At 38.8% G+C, this 22,357-nt stretch overlaps 1 protein-coding gene across 1 annotated transcript; it reads right to left on the bottom strand.

Annotated features, from left to right (window-relative positions):
* Nucleotides 1-15,578: 15,578 nt before the first annotated feature.
* LOC109674974 (olfactory receptor 4D10) lies at nucleotides 15,579-16,520 on the bottom strand. The gene has a single exon (XM_020151828.2). It carries the CDS (start codon nucleotides 16,518-16,520, stop codon nucleotides 15,579-15,581), a length of 942 nt encoding a protein of 313 aa, XP_020007417.1.
* Nucleotides 16,521-22,357: the final 5,837 nt, after the last annotated feature.

Here is a 22,357-nt window from a genome sequence, read left to right as displayed (position 1 = left end):
ATTCGGTTGTTCTCTCATCAAAGGTAGGGAGAAAAAGAAAAAAAAAGAGTCTGGAGACCGTTTTGAGAGTGGTATCTGTAACTGTGGCTTGCCTGCCCGCTGCTGGCAGCTTGCTGTAGCTGGCGGCGTTATTTATGCAGATCTCAGGGGTGAGCTTAGCACTCACCTGGTCCTGCAGGCTTTGTTTGCTCAGAGTTCTCCTGTGCGGGAGCCTCTGGTACAAGCTTTCCCCTTTCCAAGCACTGGGAAAGGTGACACTGCCCCTGTGTTGTCAGGCCTGTGTGTTTATTTACAGTTCATGTGGGAGGTGGGTCTTCCCCCCTCTCCTGTGCAGTTCTCCTCCCACCTCTGCTTTCAGAAGCTTTCCTGCTCCTGATTACTGGGCGGTGCTGCTGCTCCTGCCAGCCACCATGTTTGTTTACAGTTCACGTGGGAAGTGGGTCTTCCCTCCTCTCCTGTGGAGTTTTTCTCCCTCCGCCACTCTCACAAGCTTCCCCACTCCTGGTTGCTGGGCGTGCCCCGCTCCTGCCAGAGCCTCTCAGGCCCGCCCGGCTTGTTTATTTACTGTCCCGGGAAGGGTTCCCTTCCCCCAGTGTTCAGCGCTTAGGGAGCCCCACCCTCCTTCCAACGTGTCTTAATTGTTCTTATTGCTTATTACTCAGTTTCTCTTTTTTTCCCTGGGTGGAGGTCAGTCTGTCCAGGGGGCTATGCTGCTCTGGCCCAGGCTTGTCTGTGGGAGAACTGTGGTACCGCCAAGCTCACCTGGTCTGTGTCTTCCCAGTGGGCGCCGGCCACTGGCGGCCCGGGGGCCTTCCTTGTTTCTCCATTTAATGTGAAGTGGAGATTCTCTGTGCCGGCTGGAGGTGTGGAGGGGTCAAAGTTATGCCTTTTCTCAGTGATTATGCCTGCAAAGTGTGTCTCCACAATCTCTCCAAGATTTCACTATAGGAGGCTCGCTTTCTGCTTCCTACCTCTAGCCACCATCTTGGAATCCTCCTGATAAACATTTCAATCTTCTTCATGGCTGCATAAAATTCCGTTGTGTATAAATACCACATTTTCTTCATCCATTCATCAGTAGTGGGGCATCTTGGCTGTTTCCATAACTTGGTTATTGTGAATAGTGCTGCAATAAACATGGGTGTGCAGGTGCCTCTGGAGTAATCTGTGTCATATTCTTTTGGGTATATCCCCAAGAGTGGTATTGCTGGATAATATGGCAGATCTATGTTTAGTTTTTTTTTCCAGAAGCCTCCATATTGTTTTCTAAAGTGTTTGTACTAGCTTACATTCCCATCAGCAGTGTATGAGGGTTCCTTTTCCCCCACATCCTTGCCAACATTTTTGTTGTTGGTGTTCTTGATGCCAGCTATTTTAACAAGAGTGAGGTAGGAACCTAGTGTGGTTGTGATTTGTATTTCTTTCATGGCCATTGATGGTAAGATTTTTTTCATGTGCTTTTTGGCAATTTAGATTTCTTCCTTTGAAAAAGTTCTGTTTAGTTTAGTTGCCCACTTCTTTATTGGTTCATTAAATTTGGGGGAGTTTAGCTTTTTAAGCTCTCTGTATATTCTGGTTATTGGTCTTTTGTCTTATGTTTAGTTAGAAATTTTTTTCCCAATCTGTGGGTGGTCTCTTCAGTTAGAGACCATTTCTTTTGTTATGCAGAAGCTTTTTTATTTTATGCAGTCTCATTTGTCCAACCTTTCTCTTAGTTGCTGGGCTGCTAGAATTCTACTGAGGAAGTCCTTGCCTATACCTATTGCTTCCAGGGTGTTCCCTGCTCATTTGTGTATGAACTGCAAGGTTTCAGGCCTGATATTAAAGTCCTTACCAATTTAAGTTGATACTAGTAGAGGGTGACAGGCATGCATCTAGTTTCAGTTTTCTGCAGGCATGTACCACTTTTCCCAGTACCATTTGTTGAAGAGTGTCTTTTCTCCAACATACGTTTTTGGCACCTTTGTCAAAAATAAGGTGGGCATAGCTGTGTGGATTCATATCTGGGTCCTCTATTCTGTTCCACTGGCCCTCATATCTGTTTTTGTGCCAGTGCCATGCTGGTTTTTATGTTATTGCTCTATAGTATAACTTGAAGTCAGGTATTGTGATACCTCCAGCATTGCTAGTTTTTGCTCAGTATTCCCTTGGCTATTCATGGTCTTTTGTGTTTCCAAAGAGTTTTCAATCTCTGTGATGAATGTCATTGGAATTTTTATGGGAATTGCATTGAAAATGTAGATTGCCTTTGGTAGTATAGCCATTTTTGCTATGTTGATAGTTAATCCATGAGCATGGGAGATCTTTACATCTTTTGTAGTCTTCCTCTATATCTTTCTTTAGTGGTTTGTAGTTCTCTTTGTAGAGGTCATTTACATCCTTTGTTAAGTTTATTCCCAGGTATTGATTTTTTTGAGGCTATTGTAAATGGAATTATTTTCCTATATTCTTTCTCAATTTGTTCATTGTTGGTGCATAGAAAGGCTACTGATTTTTGTAAGTTGATTTTGTATGCTGCTACATTGCTGAAGCTGTTTATGGTGTCTAGAAGATTTTGGGTAGAGTTTTTTTGGTTTTGAGGTATAGGACCATGTCATCTGCAACTAGAGATACTTTGTCTATTTCTTTACGTATCCATATTCCTTTTATTTCTTCTACTTGCCTTATTGCTCTGGCTAGGAATTCCAGTACTATGTTGTATAGGAGCAGGGAGACTGGGCATTCTTGGCTCATTCCTGAATTCAGGGGAAATGGTTTCAGTTTTTCTCCATTTAGTATGATGTTGGCTGTAGGCTTGGCATGTATTGCATTTATAATGTTGAGGTACATTCTTTCTATTCCTAGTTTTCTTAGAGCTGTAATCATGAAATCATGTTGAATCTTATCAAAGCCTTTTTCTGCAGCTATTGAGATGATCAAGTGGATTTGTCTTTGCTTCCATTAATGTGCTGTATTACATTAATTGATTTGTGTATGTTGAACAATCCCTGCATCCCTGGGATAAAGCTGACATGGTCATGGTGAATGATCTTTCTGATATGTGGTTGGACTTGGTTTTCCATTATTTTATTGAGGATTCTTGCATTAGTGTTCATTAAGGACATTGGCCTTTAGCTCTTCTTTTTGGATGTGTCCTTGTCTGGTTTTGGGATGGTGTAATGCTGGCTTCATAGAATAAGTTAAGCAGTGTTCCTTCCTTTCCTATTTAGTGGAAAAATCTTAAGGAGTGTTGTATTAGTTTTTCTTTGAAAGTCTGGTAGAATTCAGCTGAGAATTTGTCAGGTCCTGGACTTTTCTTTTTTTCAGAGGCTGTTTATTGCTGCTTAAATTTCATTACATTTTATAGATCTGTTTAAGTGGTTAATATCTTCTTGATTCAGTTTTGGGTGGTCATAAGTATCTAGAAATTTGTCCATTTCTTCAAGATTTTCCAATTTATTGAAATATAGGTTCTCAAAGTAGTCTCTGATGGTTCCCTGGATTGCCTTTGTGTTTGTTGTTATCTCTCTTTTTTGTTTCTGATTTTGCTATTTTTGATCTTTTCCCTTCTCATTTTAGTCAGATTTGCCAGGGGATTGTCATTTTTGTTTATTTTTCCAAAGAACCAGCTCTTTGTTTCATTGATTCTTTGTGTGTTTTTTTGGTCTCTATTTCATTAATTTCAGCTCTTATTTTTATTATTTCTCTTCTGCTTGTTTTGGATTTTGCTTGTTCTTATTTTTCTAGGCATTTGAGATGTAGCATTAGGTTGCTTATTTGAGATCTTTCTGCCATTTTAATATATGAACTCATGGCTATAAATTTTCCTCTTAGACATGCCTTTGCTATGTTCCATAGGTTTGGTAGTGGTGTTTTCATTAGCTTCCAGGAAACTTTTGATTTCCTCTCTTATTTCTTCTATGACCCACTGCTCATTGAGCAATGTGTTATTCAGTTTCCAATTATTTGCATATTTTCTGCTGCTGTTTTTGTTGTTGAGTTCTAGTTTTAATGCATGGTGATCAGATAAATGCAGGGAGTTATTTCTGTTTTCTAATATTTGATGAGTCTTGCTTTGTGTCCCAAGATATGATCTATTTTGGAGAAAATCCATGGGCTGCTGAGAATAATGTATATTGTTCTATTGTTGGATGAAATATTCTGTAGACATCCTTTAGGTCCATTTGATTTATTGTGTCATTTATTTCTAGGATGTCTTTGTTGATTTTTGTCTGGATGACCTATCCATTGGTGCTAGAGGGGTATTAAAGTCTCCCACTACCACTATATTGGTGTTTATATGTGTTTTTAAGTACTTTAGTGTATGTTTGATGAAATTGGGTACACTGACATTGGGTGAATATAGTTTGATAATTGTTATTTCCTTTTATGTATTGCCTCTTTTATTAGTATGAAGTGTCCTTTTTTATCTCTTTTGACCAATGTTGGTTTGAAGTCTACTTTGTCTGATATAAGTATTGGTATTCTAAGCCATTGGCTTGGTAAATCTTCTTCTAATCTTTCACGCTAAGCCAGTGTTTTTTCCTGTCAATAAGATGGGTCTGTTGTAAACAACAGATTGTCATATCTTCCTCTTTAATCCAGTTTGCTAAATGGTGTCTTTTGATGGGGGAGTTTATTCCATTGACATTCAGCATTAATATTGCTAGGGATGTGGTGATTCCTGCCATTTGTTTGTTTTTGTTTTTTAAGGGTTTGATTGTGAGTAATTGAATCAGTGCTATTCTCTGATTACTTATCTTGTCTTCTTCTGTGGTTTGATACTTCCTGTGCTCACATGGTTTTGTTTGCTTTCATCTTCTGTGTGCAGAATTCCTTGTAGAATCTTCTGTAGTGGTTGCTTGTGGTCATATATAGTTTTAGTTTCTGTGTATCATGGAAGATTTTTATTGCACCATCAATTTTGTATGATAGTTTTGCTGGGTAGAGTATCCCAGGGTTGAAGTTATTTCCATTCAGTACCTCAACTACCTCACTCCATGCCCTTCTTGCTTTTAAGGTTTCCATTGAGAAATCTGCTGTGATTTTGATGGGTTTACTTTTATATGTCATTTCTTCTTTCTCTCTTCCAACCTGCAATATTCTTCTCTGTGCCTGTTGTTTTAATGATAGTATGCTGTGGCAACATTTTACTTTGGTCAACTCTGTTTGGTGTCTGGGAGGCTTTTTGTGCCTGAATGGGCAAAACTTTCTTGTGATTTGGGAAATTTTCTCTTAGTAATTTATTGACTATATATGTAACCCTTTGGCTTGCACCTCTTCTCCTTCTTCAATATCCATGATTCTTGGGTTTGGTCTTTTGATGGAGTCATTGAAGTTCTTGCACATTCCTTTCACAGCTCTTGAGTTGCTTAACTAAGTTTTCTTCTGTATTTTCTTTATTTTCTATTCTATCTTTGAGCTGGAGATTCTGTCTTCTACTGGTTCTAGTCTGCTGGTGTTGCCTTCCACTGTGATTTTTTTTTGACTAAAGTAATTTTTGTGTGGTTTTTTTTTCTGAAGTTTTCCATATCTTTGTTCAACTCCTCTTTTATATTTTGTGTTGTCATCTTTAATTCATATCTCTCTCTTTTTATGGTGTCCTTTGTTTCATTTTCATGTTTGTCAAAGTATTCTCTGAGTTCTGTATTCTCTGAGTTCCTTTATTTAAGTCTGTGTCTTCTCATGTTCTTTATTTTTGGTGTCTGGAAATGTCTTGAGTGCATCTTGTACATTCTTGTTAACCATGTCTAGAAACTTCTCCATGAATTTCTTAGTGATATCTTCCAAAATTTCTTCTTTGAGGGTTTTTATGTGGGGGTCACTGGGCTCCTTAGTGACATTTATCATTGTTTTGTTGAGGTCGGGAGTGGGTATCCATTTTTTTCATTTCCCACTGAATCCTGTATTGAATTATTTTTTGAGGACAGTGATTTCCATCCATTCTTCTTCTTCCCATCACTGCACTCGGTGCTGTGCAACTATGTTTTTGATAGGCTAGTTGGTGGTTTTGATTGCCTGATTTCTTTCCCTGATTTCATTTTTTGTTACGACTGACTTGGTTGCTAGGTAGGTTGATGTGCTCTTTCTGTCCTGGCCTGGAGGTATAATTTAGCAATAATAATTTCATAGGTTCAATGCCAGACCAGTTGTTTACATATTATATAGAAAACCCCTTGATGATAATATCTATAAACAGTGGGAGTTGGCAAGAGGTAATGTTTATTAGGCTAGTTATAAATTTTGGGGAATTGATAAAAGTGGCACAAAGAAAGGGGCAGGATAAAGGGTGGGTAGTGAGAGAAGTATGGAGGCTGCTGGGTTTTGGACCCTTGTGTGTGTTTGGGTGTCTTTATGGTGTTGTAGTGGAGAGTGCTTGTGTCAGGGATTTCAGGGGGCTGGGGTTGTGTAGAGTTGGTACAGTAGGCTAGACAGCAGGTGGTGAGTGTGTAGGAGGAAGAGGTAGTGTAGTGAGTGGTTGTGGGAGGATAAGAAGGGGAGGTGAAGATGGGGCAAAGAGTGGATGGGAAGGGGCAGAGAGAGTAGTTGGAAGGGAGAACAGTGGATTGTAGCACAGCAGAAGGAGGGAATGTGAAGAGGGTAAGAATAAAGATAAAAGAATAGTGACAGTGCAGTTAATAATATAAGAATAAAAATAAAAAAAGAAACACAACAAAACTCACCAGGTTTAGGAACCACAGAAAGTCCAATCTTTTGGTAAAAGTTTTGGAGTTATTCCTTAGGTGTCCAATCCTGGTATTGGCATACAGGTGGAAGCTATGATGTGGTCTCACCAAGTGACTGGATTGTGGGTAGTATTTGGTTCTTCTGTTCACAGGATTAGTTGGAATTGTGGGTTGAGGTATGACTGCCAGCTTGTGCAGGGTGGTCAGATCTGTTGTTTTCATCAGGTGGCAGCTATGTTGCCCTTCAGCTTTCGCTCTGTTTGGTCAACTTCTCCCTTAGCAAGTTGGGGCAATTCAGTTTTGAATGCTGCCCTCTGTCCCAGAGATCAGCTTTGGGATCCATCACCTTCCCTGCTTTGGGAGGTTAGCCTGTTGTCCCAACCTCTCTCTCAGCCTTTGTGTCTCTTTCAATCTCTGCTGGATTCTGGTGGCTCCTCTGGGAAGTTGGCTTGTCACCCCACCCTTGCTCTCAGCCTTTGCTGCTTTACCTGTGTTAGTTCACTGAGAGTTTGGCTCCTTGTCCCACCCCTATTCTCTGGGGCAAGTGTTCCATCCTCAGCTCTGCTATTGGTGTTAGATTATAGTTTGCTGTTTATGTTTTTCAGTTTTGCTGGGGGGGGTGTTCAGTCTGTTCAGGGGCTGTGCTGGATTTTTTTCCCTGGTGGCAGTAGGGAAATCTTGCATTGTGCAGGATGTTCACTTGTTCATTCTGCAGTTTCACGTAGGCAGCTTTGGAGCTGGCTGATGGGGAGAAATGACTCTACTTTTTTTCAGTGTGACTTGGTGTAGGGAGGCTTTCTATGAATTAGGAGTTCAGGATGTCACAGAGTTTAATTCTGATTGATGTGTTCTGTTTCTTGGGAGAAAAATAGTAGAAACTTCTGGGGGGATTTTATCCCCCAGGGCTGGACACACCCTGCTGGCTGTGCCTCACAGGATTTTTGTAGCTGCTAAGTGCAATTAAAGGGTGATTTCAGGATCAGTCTGAATTTTATTAGCATCTAATGTGATGGCAGTTATTATTTTGGCTAGGAGCAATCAGAATTACCCAGTGTAGCTGTGATGTCTCAAGGAGGTTTCTGGGGTCACAGAGCTTAGGACTTCTGATTCCCTACACTAACTGCCATTTTGGATCTTCCTCAAATATAGAAATCTTAAACTGGCTGGGCTCAGCATGGGAAGGGGACTACGGAGGAGTGGAGAGAACTGGAAGAGATGAACCAATTGGGGTTGTAACATAAATATGCATAGAAACAACACAAGGAAACTCCCCAGGTAGCTAACTTTATCTCAAACTAGCAAAAACATCATATTTCTCTTTTTCTCTGTTATACTTTTTCTTCTTCAAAATCGGAAAACAGGAGGACATAACCGCTTCTCTGGTGGTGGTAGTGGGGTGTTGGCAATGGTGGGGGTGGAGTTGCCAGGAAAAGGGGTAGGAGGATGAACACCATGTAAATAATGGATATACATGTATGTAAATGCAAAATTGACACCTGATGAAACTGTTCCAGGAATCAAGGGAGGAGGAATGAAGTAGACCAGTAGAGGGGGTGAATTCAAGTCTGATACATTTGATACATTGTAAGAATCTTTGTAAATGCTACAATGTACCTATATCCAGCACAACAACAACAACGAAAAGCTAGGCTTGGTGGCTCATATGTATAATTCTAGCACTTAGGAGGATGAGGAAGGAGAATGCAAACCCCAGGCCTGTGCCCTGTGGTAAGACCCCATTTCAAAAACAAACTCAAAAAACAAAATGGAAAACCAAGCAAGCAAGCATACAGACAAACAAAAACAGAACAGGACAAAACAGGTCAAGGAAATTAGATATTAACTGGAGAAGTAATACAAAGAAGTATAAATTTAAGTGGGAAACAAATCATTTAAGAAAATAGAATAAAAATTTTTATGTAAATATTCAAACTGAAGTTCTTTGTAGAGAAACAAACAATCAGAGAAAAAGAAAAAAGAGGGAAAAAAAGCAGACAGGTTTCTAGTTCTCTGAGGATCTCAGTTGTGTGGGCAGCAGTGCAGAATCTAACTGGCTTTTCTTTCTCTGTCCACTGGCACCACATTGAGAGCAGTCTGTGCATTATTTGGTTTCCTCTGTTTTCCTTTCTGTTGTTTGCTTAGCAACCAAAGGGCATGGCTCATGATCAGAGCCAGCAGTAATTATTCTCAGCTGTCACCCTGTTTCTTGGGATGGGGTGTGGCAGACTACAAGCAGGTCCTAGTCTCTGGCAACTTCAAGTGTCTGGTCCTGTGGCTGGGAAGCTCTATGGGAATGCAGTGATGGTGCTCTCTCTCCAGGACTCCAACTTTACAAAACGTAACTCCTGTCCATAACCACTTGCTTCTTCCCCCTCCCAGAGCTCTGCTAGCTGCTTCTCTACTTGATGGACCAGATGGGAAGTGACTTCCACTTCCTCAAGACTGTACAGTTTCCCACCATGTGGAAATCTATAGTTCTTACTCAATGCTTTCCCCTGTAGTTAGGCCAACTCTGTAGACCAGCACTCAGGCAATAAGCATCTGACTTTTCTGTGGGTTCTTAGAGACAGGGCAATGCAGGAACCTTTGACTTCTAAAGTTTCAGACTCAGCTGCTGTCTTTTTAAAATGGCTTTCTATCACTGTCCATGTCCAACTTCTGGGAAGAAGAGAGAACTTTCCAGTGCCTATACACTATGTGAAATTCAGAATGCCACAGTAGCCTCCACCTGCCAGAGTAGCCTCTCTTCCTCTGTTCCATTTGCTATGGAAATCTCAGTGCCTTCCTACCATCACCCACGTTTGAGGGCAGCAGCTTTCTAGCTGTCCCCAGTTATTCCCCAGAGATACTAGCATTTGTGTGTGGTACTAATTCACCACCTTCTCCTTTCTCCAAAGTGCACTTCTAATTTTAGAGTGATTTACAGCAAAGCTGTAAGAATGTTACAGAAAGTTCCCATATACCTTACACATAATTTCCCTGTTAATGTTATATTTCTCACAACTAATGGACTACATATTGATAAGTTATTTTAAAGTTCATGCTTTATTTAGATCACTTTAGTTTTTAATCTAATGTCCCATGTAGATTGCATCTAGGGTATCACATTATATTTAATTGTCATGTCTCTTTAAACTTCTCCAGACTGAGACAATTTCTCAGACTTCCCTTGCCTTTGATGACTCTGACAGAATTGAGGAGTTCTGGTCAGGTATTTTATATAATGTCTATCAATTTGGTTTATTTTGATGATTTTTCTCATGGTGAACAGAGGTTATAGGTCTTTGGGAGAAGGGACATGCAGATAAATTGTCAATTTTACTGCATAATATCAAAAGGTGCATGCTATTAACAAGATTCATCACTGATGCTATTAACTTTGCACACCTGAGACAGTGTTTGTCAGGATTCTCATGGGTTTCCCTTTCTCCATTTCTATATTGTACACTTTGGGTACAATACTGTTCATAACTCACATGGAACAAGTTGAGGGTTAGGCTACACCTTGATGGTAGGTAATTTGCAGATTTTTTTTGGAATTCCTCTGCATGTGAGACTTATCTATTATCCTCCATTTTTATATTTTCAATTATTTATTCTTTTCATTTATATATTTAATTGTTTATTTACAACAGTATGAACACATGGATATTTATTGTTGACTTTGGGCAATACTACAACACTGCATCATGTACTTTGTAGCTTGAATTGTTCCTACTTTGTCCATTGGGATCCATTTTGGTCATCTTCTCGGTCCCTTTGATATATCACCATTGTTTTGTTTATTTAATGCTTCCTTGATCTTTGGCACTACCAGATGCTTCAACCTTATACTGTATATTCTCTGTCACAGACTACTATTAGTCATTTCTCCAAGGAACCCTGGGGAATAAAGATAAAAGTGATATTTATTTAGCTACTCTGAACATAAGTAGCATAACAAATGCTAGCAAAATTGTAAACAAAATAAAACAATTCTCCCTTTCACTCTGTATGTTTGATTATTTCTGGACACACTGCTTATTAGAAGATATAAGAAGTAAATTTTACTGCTATTACTCTACTTAATTAAGAAAAGTTTTGTGACAGAGTCTCACTATAAAGCTGGCTTTGAACTCCCAATCTTCCCACACCAGTTTCCCAAGTGCTAGGATTACAAGCAAGCATCACTGCACCCAGAAAATTTTTACTATTTTTTTCTGTTATTTTTTACCAGCTTTGACTACATGGATGCTTTTTGGGAAGCTTGAGTCCTTAAGAAAATGCCACAGCCATACTGATTTCTGAAATATGATTGAGTGATGTTAACATTTGGCTTCTATTGAGAAATATATTTCTAGTTTGGGAAATTCTGAATAATTGCCTTAGACAATTTCAACCATGTAAGATGATACCCAATGTGTAACACAAAAATATTGGAAGGAGGCATCAGATTTGAAGGAGTCTTGTAGGTGATGAAGCTCTCAATGGACCAATGACCTGGATAATTAGATTCTCATAGATACGTAGATAACCAGGAATCCTTATTTGATACATCCACAAATCCTGCCAGCTTGACCTTCAAAGTTTTCAAACCTTACTCCACATCTGTCATTACTATATTTGATCACATCTTCATTATTTTGTTCATGGGATTATTGCAGAAGCCTCTTTTTAATGGGATAATTTTTTTCATATCATTAAAGGCATTTTATTTGTTTCATCATACATTCATATAATGTACTTTGATCATATTCATCCCCACCACCATTTCCTTTTTGTCTGTTCTCCTTTTATTTTATCATTTTTACATTTACCTACATGTGTATACATCATTTAGGCCATCTCCGCCCTTCTTTCCCCCTGCCCGCCACTTGTAGGCAGAATCTGTTTCACCATCTTCTCCACATTTGTTGAAGAGAAAACTTAGGAGATAATAAGAAAGACAGATTGATATTGCTAGTTTGAGATAAAGATAGCTACACAGAGAGATTCCTAGCATTGCTTCCATGCACTTGTGTATTGCAACCCACGTTAGTTCCTCTCTACCAGACCTCTTCACTACTTCCTGGTCCTTTTCCATAGTGGCCTCTGCCAGTTTAAGATTACTTTATTTACTCCTCAACAGGGAGCACATCAACCACATTGAAGTTTTAGTTTATCTTTCCTTTACCTATTTCTCCTGTGCATGTTCTTCCCTTAGTGTGTGACCCATGTCTGATAACATTACTGCACTTGTTTTAGGTCTGTAATCTGCACATGAGGGAGAACAAGCAATTTTTGGCCTTTTGAGCCTGGCTAACTTCACTTAAGATGATGATTTCTAGTTCCATCTGTTTACTTGGGAATGACAAAATTTCATTCTTCTTTGTGGCTGAGTAACATTCCATCGTGTATGAACACCACAGTTTCTTGATCCATTCGTTGGTTGTGGGGCATCTTGGCTGTTTCCATAGCTTGGCTATTATAAATAGTGCTGCCAATAAACAAGGATGTGCAGGTGCTTATGTAATAACCTGAGTCGCATTCGTTCAGGTGTATCCCTAAGAGTGGTATTTCTGGATCATATGGCAGATCTATGTTTAGCTTTTTAAGGATCCTCCATCATATTTTCCATAGAGGTTGTACTAGTTTATATCCCCACCAGCAGTGTATGAGGGTTCCTTTTCCCATGCATCCTCGCCAACATTAGTTGTTGGTGGTGTTCTTGATGATAGGCATTCCAACAGAGGTGAGGTGGAATCTTACTGTGGTTTTGATTTGCATTTCCTTTATGACCATGGATGGTGAACATTTTTTCATGTGTTTTTTGGCCATTTAGATTTATTCCTTTGAAAAAGTTCTGTTTAGTTGCCCACTTCTTTATTGGTTCATTGATTTTGGAGGAGTTTAGTTTTTTGAGATCCCTGTATGTTCTGGTCATCAGTACTTTGTCCAATGTATAGCTAGCAAATATTTTCTCCCACTCTGTGGGTGGTCTCTTCAGTTTAGACACCATTTCTTTTTTTGTCCAGAAGCTTTCTAATTTCATGTAGTCTCATTTGTCCAACCTTTCTCTTAGTTGCTGGGCTAATGGAGTTCTACTGAGGAAGTCCTTGCCTATACCTATTGTTTCCAGGGTGTTACCTGCTCTTTTGTGTGCTAAGTGCAAGGTTTTGGGTCTGGCATTAAGGTCCTTAATCCACTTTGATTTGATACTAGAACAGAGTGACAGGCAAGGTTTTAGTTTCAGCTTTCTGCAGGTAGATAGACACTTTTCCCAGCACCATTTGTTGAAGAGGCTCTCTTTTCTCCATCATATGTTTTTGCTGTCTTTGTCAAAAATAGGGTGGGCATAGCGTTTTTGTGCCAGTATCATGCTGTTTTTATTGCTATGGCTCTGTAGTATAGTTTGAACTTGGATTTTATGATACCTCCAGCATTGTTCTTTTTTTTAAATTGTTTTATTATTCATATGTGCATACAAGGCTTGGGTCATTTCTCCCCCATGCCCCCACCCCCTCCCTTACCACCCACTCCGCCCCCTCCCTCTCCCTCCCACCCCCGCAATACCCAGCATAAACTATTTTGCCCTTATCTCTAATTTTGTTGAAGAGAGAGTATAAGCAATAATAGGAAGGAACAAGTGTTCCTGGTTGAGATAAGGATAGCTATACAGGGAGTTGCCTCACATTAATTTCCTGTGCATGTGTGTTGCCTTCTAGGTTAATTCTTTTTGATCTAACCTTTTCTCTAGTTCCTGGTCCCCTTTTCCTATTGGCCTCAATTGCTTTTAAGGTATCTGCTTTAGTTTCTCTGCGTTAAGGGCAGCAAATGCTAGCTAGTTTTTTAGGTGTCTTACCTATCCTCACCCCTCCCTTGTGTGTTCTCACTTTTATCATGTGCTCAAAGTCCAATCCCATTGTTGTGTTTGCCCTTGATCTAATGTCCACATATGAAGGAGAACATATGATTTTTGGTCTTTTGGGCCAGGCTAACCTCACTCAGAATGATGTTCTCCAATTCCATCCATTTACCATTTCATTCTTCTTCATGGCTGCATAAAATTCCATTGTGTATAGATACCACATTTTCTTAATCCATTCATCAGTGGTGGGGCATCTTGTCCAGCATTGTTCTTTTTGCTCAGTATTGCTTGGGCTATTTGTGGTCTTTGTGTTTCCAAGTAAACTTTAGGGTAGATTTTTCAATCTCTGTGGTGAATGTTACTGGAATTTTTGTGTGTATTGCATTGAACATGTAGATTGCTTTTGGTAGTATGGGCGTTTTTGCTATGCTGAAAATGCCACTCCATGAGCTTGGGAGATGTTTCCATCTTCTGTAGTGTTCCTCAATCTCTTTCTTCAGTGCAATGGTTTGTAGTTCTCATTGTAGAGGTCATTTATATCCTCTGTTAAGTTTACTCCTAGGTGCTTGATTTTTTTGAGGTTATTGTAAATGGAATTGTTTTCCTATATTCTTTCTCAATTTGTTCATTGTTGGTATATAGAAAGACTACTGATTTTTGTAAGTTGATTTTGTATCCTGCTACATTGCTCAATCTGTTTATGGTGTCTGGAAGTTTTTTGGATGGAGTTTTTTGGTCTTTGAGGCATAAGATCATGTTGTCTGCAAATAGGGATATTTTGACTATTTCCTTACCTATTTGTGTCCTTTTACTTTTTCTTCTTGCCTTATTGCTCTGGCTAAGAATTCCAGGACTATGTTGATTAGTAGTGGGAGAGTGGGCACCCTTGTCTTGTTCCTGAATTTAGGGAAAATAGTCCCACTGCCATTTTCTTTTTCTCTTCTCATCCACTTGCTCCCTACCAATAGTCACCCATTTTATACTCATGTTATATACACACTACAGGTGTATTCCACTGCATTCAGCTGTTTTATTTCTTTTCTTTTTTTGGTGTTACTGGGGTTTGAACTCAGGGCCTCACACTTCTTAAACAGGTGCTCTATCTCTTGAGCAACTCTACAAGCTCCAGCTTTTTCCTTAAACATATTCTCCAATTATTTGAAGAGCAGAAGTCAGTGAGGGGCAATATTTAATTACTGAGCATTTTTTTTGGTTTGTTTGTTTTTGGTGGCACTGGGGTTTGAACTCAGGGCTTCATGCTTGCTAGTCAGGGGCTCTACCATTTGAGCCACTCTGCCAACTAGTTATTGAGTATTTTAATTCAACAAGTTTTTAGTAGGTACTCTCCTCCACTTGTTCCAGATGCTATGGATATGACAATAAATGAAGCAGCACCCTTCTCAGGGAGACAGGAAGAAAGAGAATAGGAAATTTGAAACTGAGTTCCAAGTACTGTGTTAGAACTAAGCACAGGCTGCAGAGTGAATACACTGGAGGGGTGGCCACCAGGTCAGATAAGAACCTTGCTTGAGGTCACAGAACTCATAATTGGTGGGATCCATTTTCTAACTCAAAGAATTGTAACTCAAATGCAAACAATCTGAACCACTGGAGTGTGGGATTTAGATTTAAAAAATCTTCAGGTGATAGTTGTTTAATTTATTCTTATTATAGAATTGGAGAAGGAACTTAGTTTGGATGTGATTACTTAATTAGGATGTGATTATTTCATGAAAGACATCACAGAGTCCCAAAGCCCAATCCCCATTGTGCTTCTAATATGTGTGTGAGCTCCCTTCTTGGTAACAGTACAGGTATGTTGTAGGAATGTCTGAGTGTATTTTCATCCAATTTTCTTATTTCCTCCAAGGCTGTATTGCAAAATCAATTTACATCTCTACTGCTAACAATTCTATTTCTTTATTTTCTTCCGTGTCATGAAATTTATCTTTTTTAGTTTATGATATGCTGATTAGAACTTTTGAACGTTCATGTGTCTTAGCAGAAATGGAGGAATTAATTATAATCCACTTAGCAAATAGTTTACTTGATGTGCAAACTTCTTCAAAGGTGGTGATAAGAGGGGACTACTGATCTATTCCATCACAAGATCCAAACCTTTTCCTGACTCTTCTCATGGATGACTTCATCTCCTGATTCCTTAGAGTATAGATTAATGGGTTCAGCAAAGGGGAGATGACAGTGAAGGTGACAGAGATGGCCTTATCTGTGGGGAGGGCAGTGAAGGGCCGGGCATAGACATAGATGCAAGGCACGAAATGCAGGGTCACCACAGTGATGTGAGAGGTGCAGGTGGAGATGGCTTTCCTTCTGCCCTCCCCTGCCTGAGACCTTAGCAGTAATAGTATGACCACATAGGACACCAGAAGCAAGAAAAACCACAGGGTGGTGAGCATCCCATTATTGGAAATCATCAACAGTTCAAGTACAAAAATGTCTGTACACACAAGTTTGAGGACCTGGGGAACATCACAGTAGAAAGTGTCAAGAACGTTGGGTCCACAGAAGGGGAGTGGGAGCAAGAGCGAAATCTGCACAATAGAGTGGACAAAACCCCCAGCCCAGGAGGCCGCTATCAACCCAACACAACGGCCTCTGCTCATGATTGTCACATAGTGCAGGGGCTTAGAGATGGCTACATATCGATCAAATGCCATCACTGACAGAGAAAATACATCCACACCTCCAATGAGGTGAAAGAAAAACATCTGAGTGAGGCAGCCATCGAAGGAGATGGTCTTTCTCTCTGAGAGAAGGTCCACCAGAACCTTGGGGGCTGTGATGGAGGAAAAACAGATATCGGCAATAGATAAATTTCGGAGCAAAAAATACATGGGGGTGTGAAGGCGGGATTCACAGGTCACAGTGAACAGGATGAGGAGGTTTCCCAGTAGAGTTGTCACATATACCAGAAGTAGGAGAAAAAATAAGATCAAGCTCACATCCTGATTCTGGGTTAGGCCAAGGAAAACAAGTTCTTTTATCCTGGTACAGTTTTCCATCTCCATTCAATCATCCTCTTCTTTGAGTTTTTGTTTCAAGCTATGTCATAGGAAGCGCTGTGCTATTTGTCATTTCCACCTAAGCACCTGGAATGCAATTCAGAATCTTCCCTGCATGGTTGTAATGTTTGTAATTTGTAGAGTTGTCCACATTTTTAAGATTGCAATCAGTTTTGTTATCATATGCAAAATCATTCAATAATTCTTTTCCTATAGAACTATTTTGTGAAAGAAAATATATTTAGTAGTGACATTTACACAGCATATTTTATTTTTTCTACTTCTTTTTACATTTTTATTTTATTTTTGAATTAGAATACATTAGCAATATGAGGGAAATTCATTGTGATAAGTCCATACATGCATATAGTGTACTTTGAAAAAGTTCACCCCCCCGTTATACTCCCATTTCTCCCCCTCTTTCCTTCTCCTCTTTCAAACAGTGTTTGGTTGGTTTCATTATGCTGTCTTCACATGTATATGTGTAGCATATTTTGATTCTCTTCACTCTTAGCATGCTTTCCTTTCCCCTTTCCCTTCCCACTGATCACCTTTAGACAGCCACCCATATACATTCATGTCTTATTGTCATTGTCATCATCATTATTATCACTGCCTTCTTCATTTTAGGTCTAAATACCACAAATGAGTGAAAGCATGCAATATTTGGCCTTTTGAGCTTGGTACAAAAGAAATTTTTTAAAAAGAAAAAAATACTGGGGTTCAATTTGATGCTTTTGGTACTGAACTTCCAATGTACTAAGACTTTTCTCTGTTTATTCTGCTGCTTTAATAAAATCTTTCATCTCTCCTTATTGCTTATGCTAGTTTGCAAGTCAAAATTTCAGGCTTTTGTTAAAAGCATGAAGTAAAATTACCATTTGTGTGTTCTTATTTACATTTTAACAGTCTCTGGCTTGCTTATTATTATTTTTATTAGTATATTATTACTATTATTCTTAGCTGTTTTATGCATTGTTCATGAATACATTTGGATAAGATGGAAAATGGACATTTTGGATATCTGAAAGACAATTTTTTCCCTCAAAGTAAAAATACCCTATTGAGGGAAGTGGTAGGGCATAGTGCAGAGACCTCTGTACTGGAAGATTGGAACACTGGTTCCATCTCCTCCATATTCTGCCATCAACTAGCTAATTGTGGGGGCTCTGACTTAACTATCAACTGTGGATAATACCAGTTTGAGCCAGCAGGGAGGAGGAGGAACCTGAGTGAAGGGGGAGATTCACTTGAGAGGCTATAGGAGTGAAGAAGGGTATAGCACCCTGGGTTGGAAGGCAGGTACTCAATCTTAGGCTCTGCCAAAAGGTAGGAGCCAACTGGTAATCTACTATTCCCTCCTGTTCTGTTTCTCTTCCCCTCTCTTGTCTTCACCATCAGTAGATCCATTTGTAGGTGGTTAGGAAAAAATAGTTGGAGAGTCATGGTGCTTTCTGCAGTCTTCATTTCTCAAGATTTAAAGTGTCTTGTGAATGCTTCTCATGTGTATTCCTAAGAAAGGTTTTTATTTCTTCTCTATGATGAAGAAACGATGTTCAAAAATGTAAGTTGGGGAACTAAATGTCAGATGCCATTCTATTTAGCTCCAAAATATTGTTAAAGCATTCAGTAAATTGGAATTATTTCTTCACCTCAATTTTAGAGTAAAGGTGGCAGAAAAACAGTCCCAGATGAGCTATTCATTTAAAAGTCATAATGTGTCCAGATAAATTTGGAGTTGGACCAGTCTCTCACCCATCTGCAGCACCTTTCTTAAGGCTGTGCAGCAGAAATTGATGTTAGTAAAATAGAACCAGACTCCATAAAGTTAGATTAGGTTGAATGCCCAACACTGCCTTTCCTAGGAATTGAGAATGCATTCAGTCAATGAGTCCTGTAGTCCTTTAACACACATTTTGTAACCTTTATAGCATGTTACACACACAAGTACAGCAAAGTTCCTACTCCAGAGCAATTTTCAGCGTGATGGAAAATGCAAAAAGTTAAGTGTCTAAACATACATGGGATACAGTGCTGGTACAAACAGCAGAGCTCTATCTGGGGATACTTTGTGAAGGTTTCTTAGAGAAAGTAAAAATTGCACTGTTTTGATAAATTTCTGAGAAATAGAAGCAGGAATATATTATACAAAGAAAAGAACTCATAAAAGGCCAATCAGCAATGAAAGTAACATGACTGGCACAATGTAGGGGAGTGTGGAGTAAAAGGAAATTTTTATTAGTAACAATTTCTCACCTCATCACTTCAATGATAAATGTTTTGTCATTACATTCTGTGGTTCTTAGGTTTTCTTTGGTCAGTGAGTGGTTGATCTAAGCCTCCTTGTTCTCATATTCAGGATTGTAAAACTTAACTATTCCTCCAAGGTAAGTGGGAGCAATGTCCTTTAATTTCTTTACCCTCAACTCCAATCCATGTATTTAGTAGTATATGATGGGGGGGGGTCTGGAAAGTGCTGGTGGGATTTTATGGCTCTTGATTGAGGGTGGGAAATAAAAAGTATGTCATCTCTTTTGAGAAGTGGACCATATGGCATCAGTCACACTTTTCTCTGCATTTTTCCCTTTATGAATGATGCTGAGCGTGATAGGATTACATAGCAGTGAGAGGCATTGGTGTCACCAGAATAATGCCAGTATTTTTTTAAAAAAGAGACATTATTATCATATGGTTATTATTACTTGTTCTGCCTTAAACATAGATAGTGAATATTTATTACAATGTTTAAATGTGTATGGATAAATGGATGGAACTGGAGGACATTATGTTAAATAAAATAAGACAGACAGAGAAAGATAAGTATGGACTGTTTTCATATATGGAAGCTAAAAAAAGTTGACTTGAATGTAGAAAAGTGATTAATAGAGATTGGGAAGGCTGTGTGTGTGTGTGTGTGTGCAGGTGAAGGGAGGTTGGATGTGGTCAGTACATAATGTATGCCTGTGTAGAAATATCACATTGAACTCCATTAGTATGCAAACTAATACATGTTAATAAAAAATTAAAAAAAATATATGTATAACTTTAGCTGTATTGCTAAAGTACTTATAGTCTAAGAAACATGGATGAATTGTGCAAAATTAGAAGACAATGCATGATCAAAAATGAGATATGTTGGTTGAGAAGTACATATAGATGGGTGGCATAGGAGATATGAGAGAAGGAAGGTAAGACCATTTCTGCAGTAAAAAAAAGCTAATATTTTTTGAGTTTTTTGTATGTGTAACGGATTATGCAAAGTTGATTTATTTAATTCTTACCTACACCATTAGGAAAGTATTAATATTAATCCTGTTTTCCACATAAGATCTAACATGTATCTGTATTGGTGAAAGGAAGGATCTATAAAGTGGATGAGACAGAAACAGGACAAAAGGCATATTGTTTTCTTTTTCCCTAAATTCAAACTACATATGTGCACACTTTGTGTTGCAAGGGCATTTGAAAAAGTCTGTCTAAAGAAGAGCATTCTGCAGAAACAGAGCTTGCATTGATTTTAGTGTTTGGCAGCCTCAACCAATAAGCAAAATTAGGAATTTCAGCAAGTGTAGGACAACTTCTCTCATATCCAAGCACCATTTTTATGCATCGTTCTTAACACAACATCTTCTCAGTATTCGACACCCACCTTTGTTGTCCACAAGATGTCCATCTGTTGTCTGAAGCATTGAATATACCTAGAATATTCAAAATCATATCAGTTATACATAACAAATAATGACATCTCAATTTCATTGTGCATAACTTTAACTTTAGTGTCCTTACGTATTTCCTTTGATCCTAAAATTCCAACTAAAAATTATATGTTATTAGGTATTGGGTGTAACAGCTGCAACCTTAATATTTGGAGATTTTGTTTCTGAAAGTAAAGTCCTTTGGAGGATTAAATATCTTATGTCCTTGCTCCATTTTCAGGAGAGAAAGGGCAGACTCAAGGAATCACACCTTTCAGTTTCTTCCACTTATGTTCCTGTTATCTGTTCAAATCCTTCAGCTTTATGATTAATGTAAGAATGGAAAATGGAATATTATTGGACAAGAAAGTGGAAGCAAGTGACTGATTCCAGTTTTGGTGCCTCAATGGGAGTTATTAAAATGTTACCAAAACGTGCACATGCACACTTGCACACACACTTAAGGACAGACTTTGATTGGTGTCCAAATTATTTACTTGCAACAGAAGGAACCTATCTTCAGCATTTCTCCACTGGGCCCATGTCCCATGTCCTAGTCCCTTAGCCCCAGGCCTATTGTGAGAGCTCAGCAAGGGATTATTGTTGGACACAGCAGTGGAGATCAAGTGGCTAGCTCCACGGGTGGTGGTGGAGTTTCAGTGGGAGTTATTAAATTGTTGCTAATACATATGCAAATGTGTAGACACACAAAGATGCATTATGGAGAAAAACCACATTTTGGTTTGTGTCAGGTTATCTAGTGGCAAGAGGGAAAATGAATCCCAGCTTAATCAGTTTTTTTGTTAAAACATGCTAAACAATGTGCCTGAAACCTTTCAGGGTCCACTTTCATGTTTTAAAAAATATGAAATATAAATCTGACAGATATATTTGTTACCTGGATTAGGCTGATAAGAAGCCAGAACAGAGAACTGGACCTTAATCACTTTCCTCTTGTTACCCTTCATTTTATCATCAAGCAGAGAATAGTTACAACTCCCTAACTTGGATGTCCACCTGCATAGCATGTCATGGGTGATAATTAAAAATGTATGCCTGTTAACTGTTTCCCACTTATTCTATATGAAAACTTTGCTTTGGGGGAACTAGATAGAGGTAAGTTAACAGGTAGCTAGATATAGATAAGCTGATAAAATTATTTATACAATAGCATTTGGTGTTGTATATTAGCTCAATTTACTGCTTTGCAGAATAGAAGCATTATGAAGTGATGCCCAGCAGTTGAAATAGGACTTTCTAGGTTGTTGCTATTTCTAGAGCCATGAAGTCTGAGGCCAGAGGCCCAGGATTAAGTGAACCCTTATTTCTCCTCTTTATGTCTTAGTCATCATATACCATTATAAATGAACTCAACAGACAAAAAGGACTAGAATCAAGAGTTTATAGTTTGTGACAGAACTCTAATGGTCACAGGATAATTGATGAGCGATTGCCTAGTGACTGCAGTCCTGAGGTGTTGAGACAAATGTCCCTATCAAACTATATATGTTTGAAAATCATAGTGCTATCCTTTACAACACTGCCTGGATATCCAAGACTTCTATTCCATTTCATATTTATACCTTGCTTCCTGTCAGTTGTTTTTCAAGGGTTATATTCTTCATGCTTAAGTTTCTGCTGATGTTCTTTCTTTATAACGGTGTTTCAAGTCACCTATCCATTGGTTGCACATACTGAGTCCAAATATTTGACTGGTAATTTAAAAAACTTTTATTAGCATATTTAATTGTAGAGTGTAGTTTCTCTGTTATTTATCCATACCTTCATATAATTTGATAGCTATTATTTTAAGTAGTTCAATTATATAATTTCATCTTGACCTCAATTAATATAAGGCTGTTCTTCCTTAGAAGGTGAAAGTCTTTTCTTCAATTTCCCCACTACTGACTTCATATCCTGGTTCTTTAAGGTATAGATTATGGGGTTCAAGATTGGGATGATGACAGTGAAGATGATGGAGAGAGCTTTGTCCATGGGATGGCAGTGAAGTGCTAAGTTGAGGACCACCACAGTGATATGGGTGGTGAAGGTGGAAATGGTTTTCTTCCTACTCTGTGTGTGATCCCAGATAACTGCGTAGAACACAGGAATAAGGGCAAATCGCAGGATACAGGCCTTTGTTGGAAA

The sequence above is a fragment of the Castor canadensis genome, chromosome 1 (genome assembly GCF_047511655.1).
Source record: "Castor canadensis chromosome 1, mCasCan1.hap1v2, whole genome shotgun sequence".
Classification (NCBI taxonomy): domain Eukaryota; kingdom Metazoa; phylum Chordata; class Mammalia; order Rodentia; family Castoridae; genus Castor; species Castor canadensis.
The sequence above is the reverse complement of the archived record's forward strand: the minus strand, read 5'-3'. Positions and strand labels throughout refer to the sequence as shown.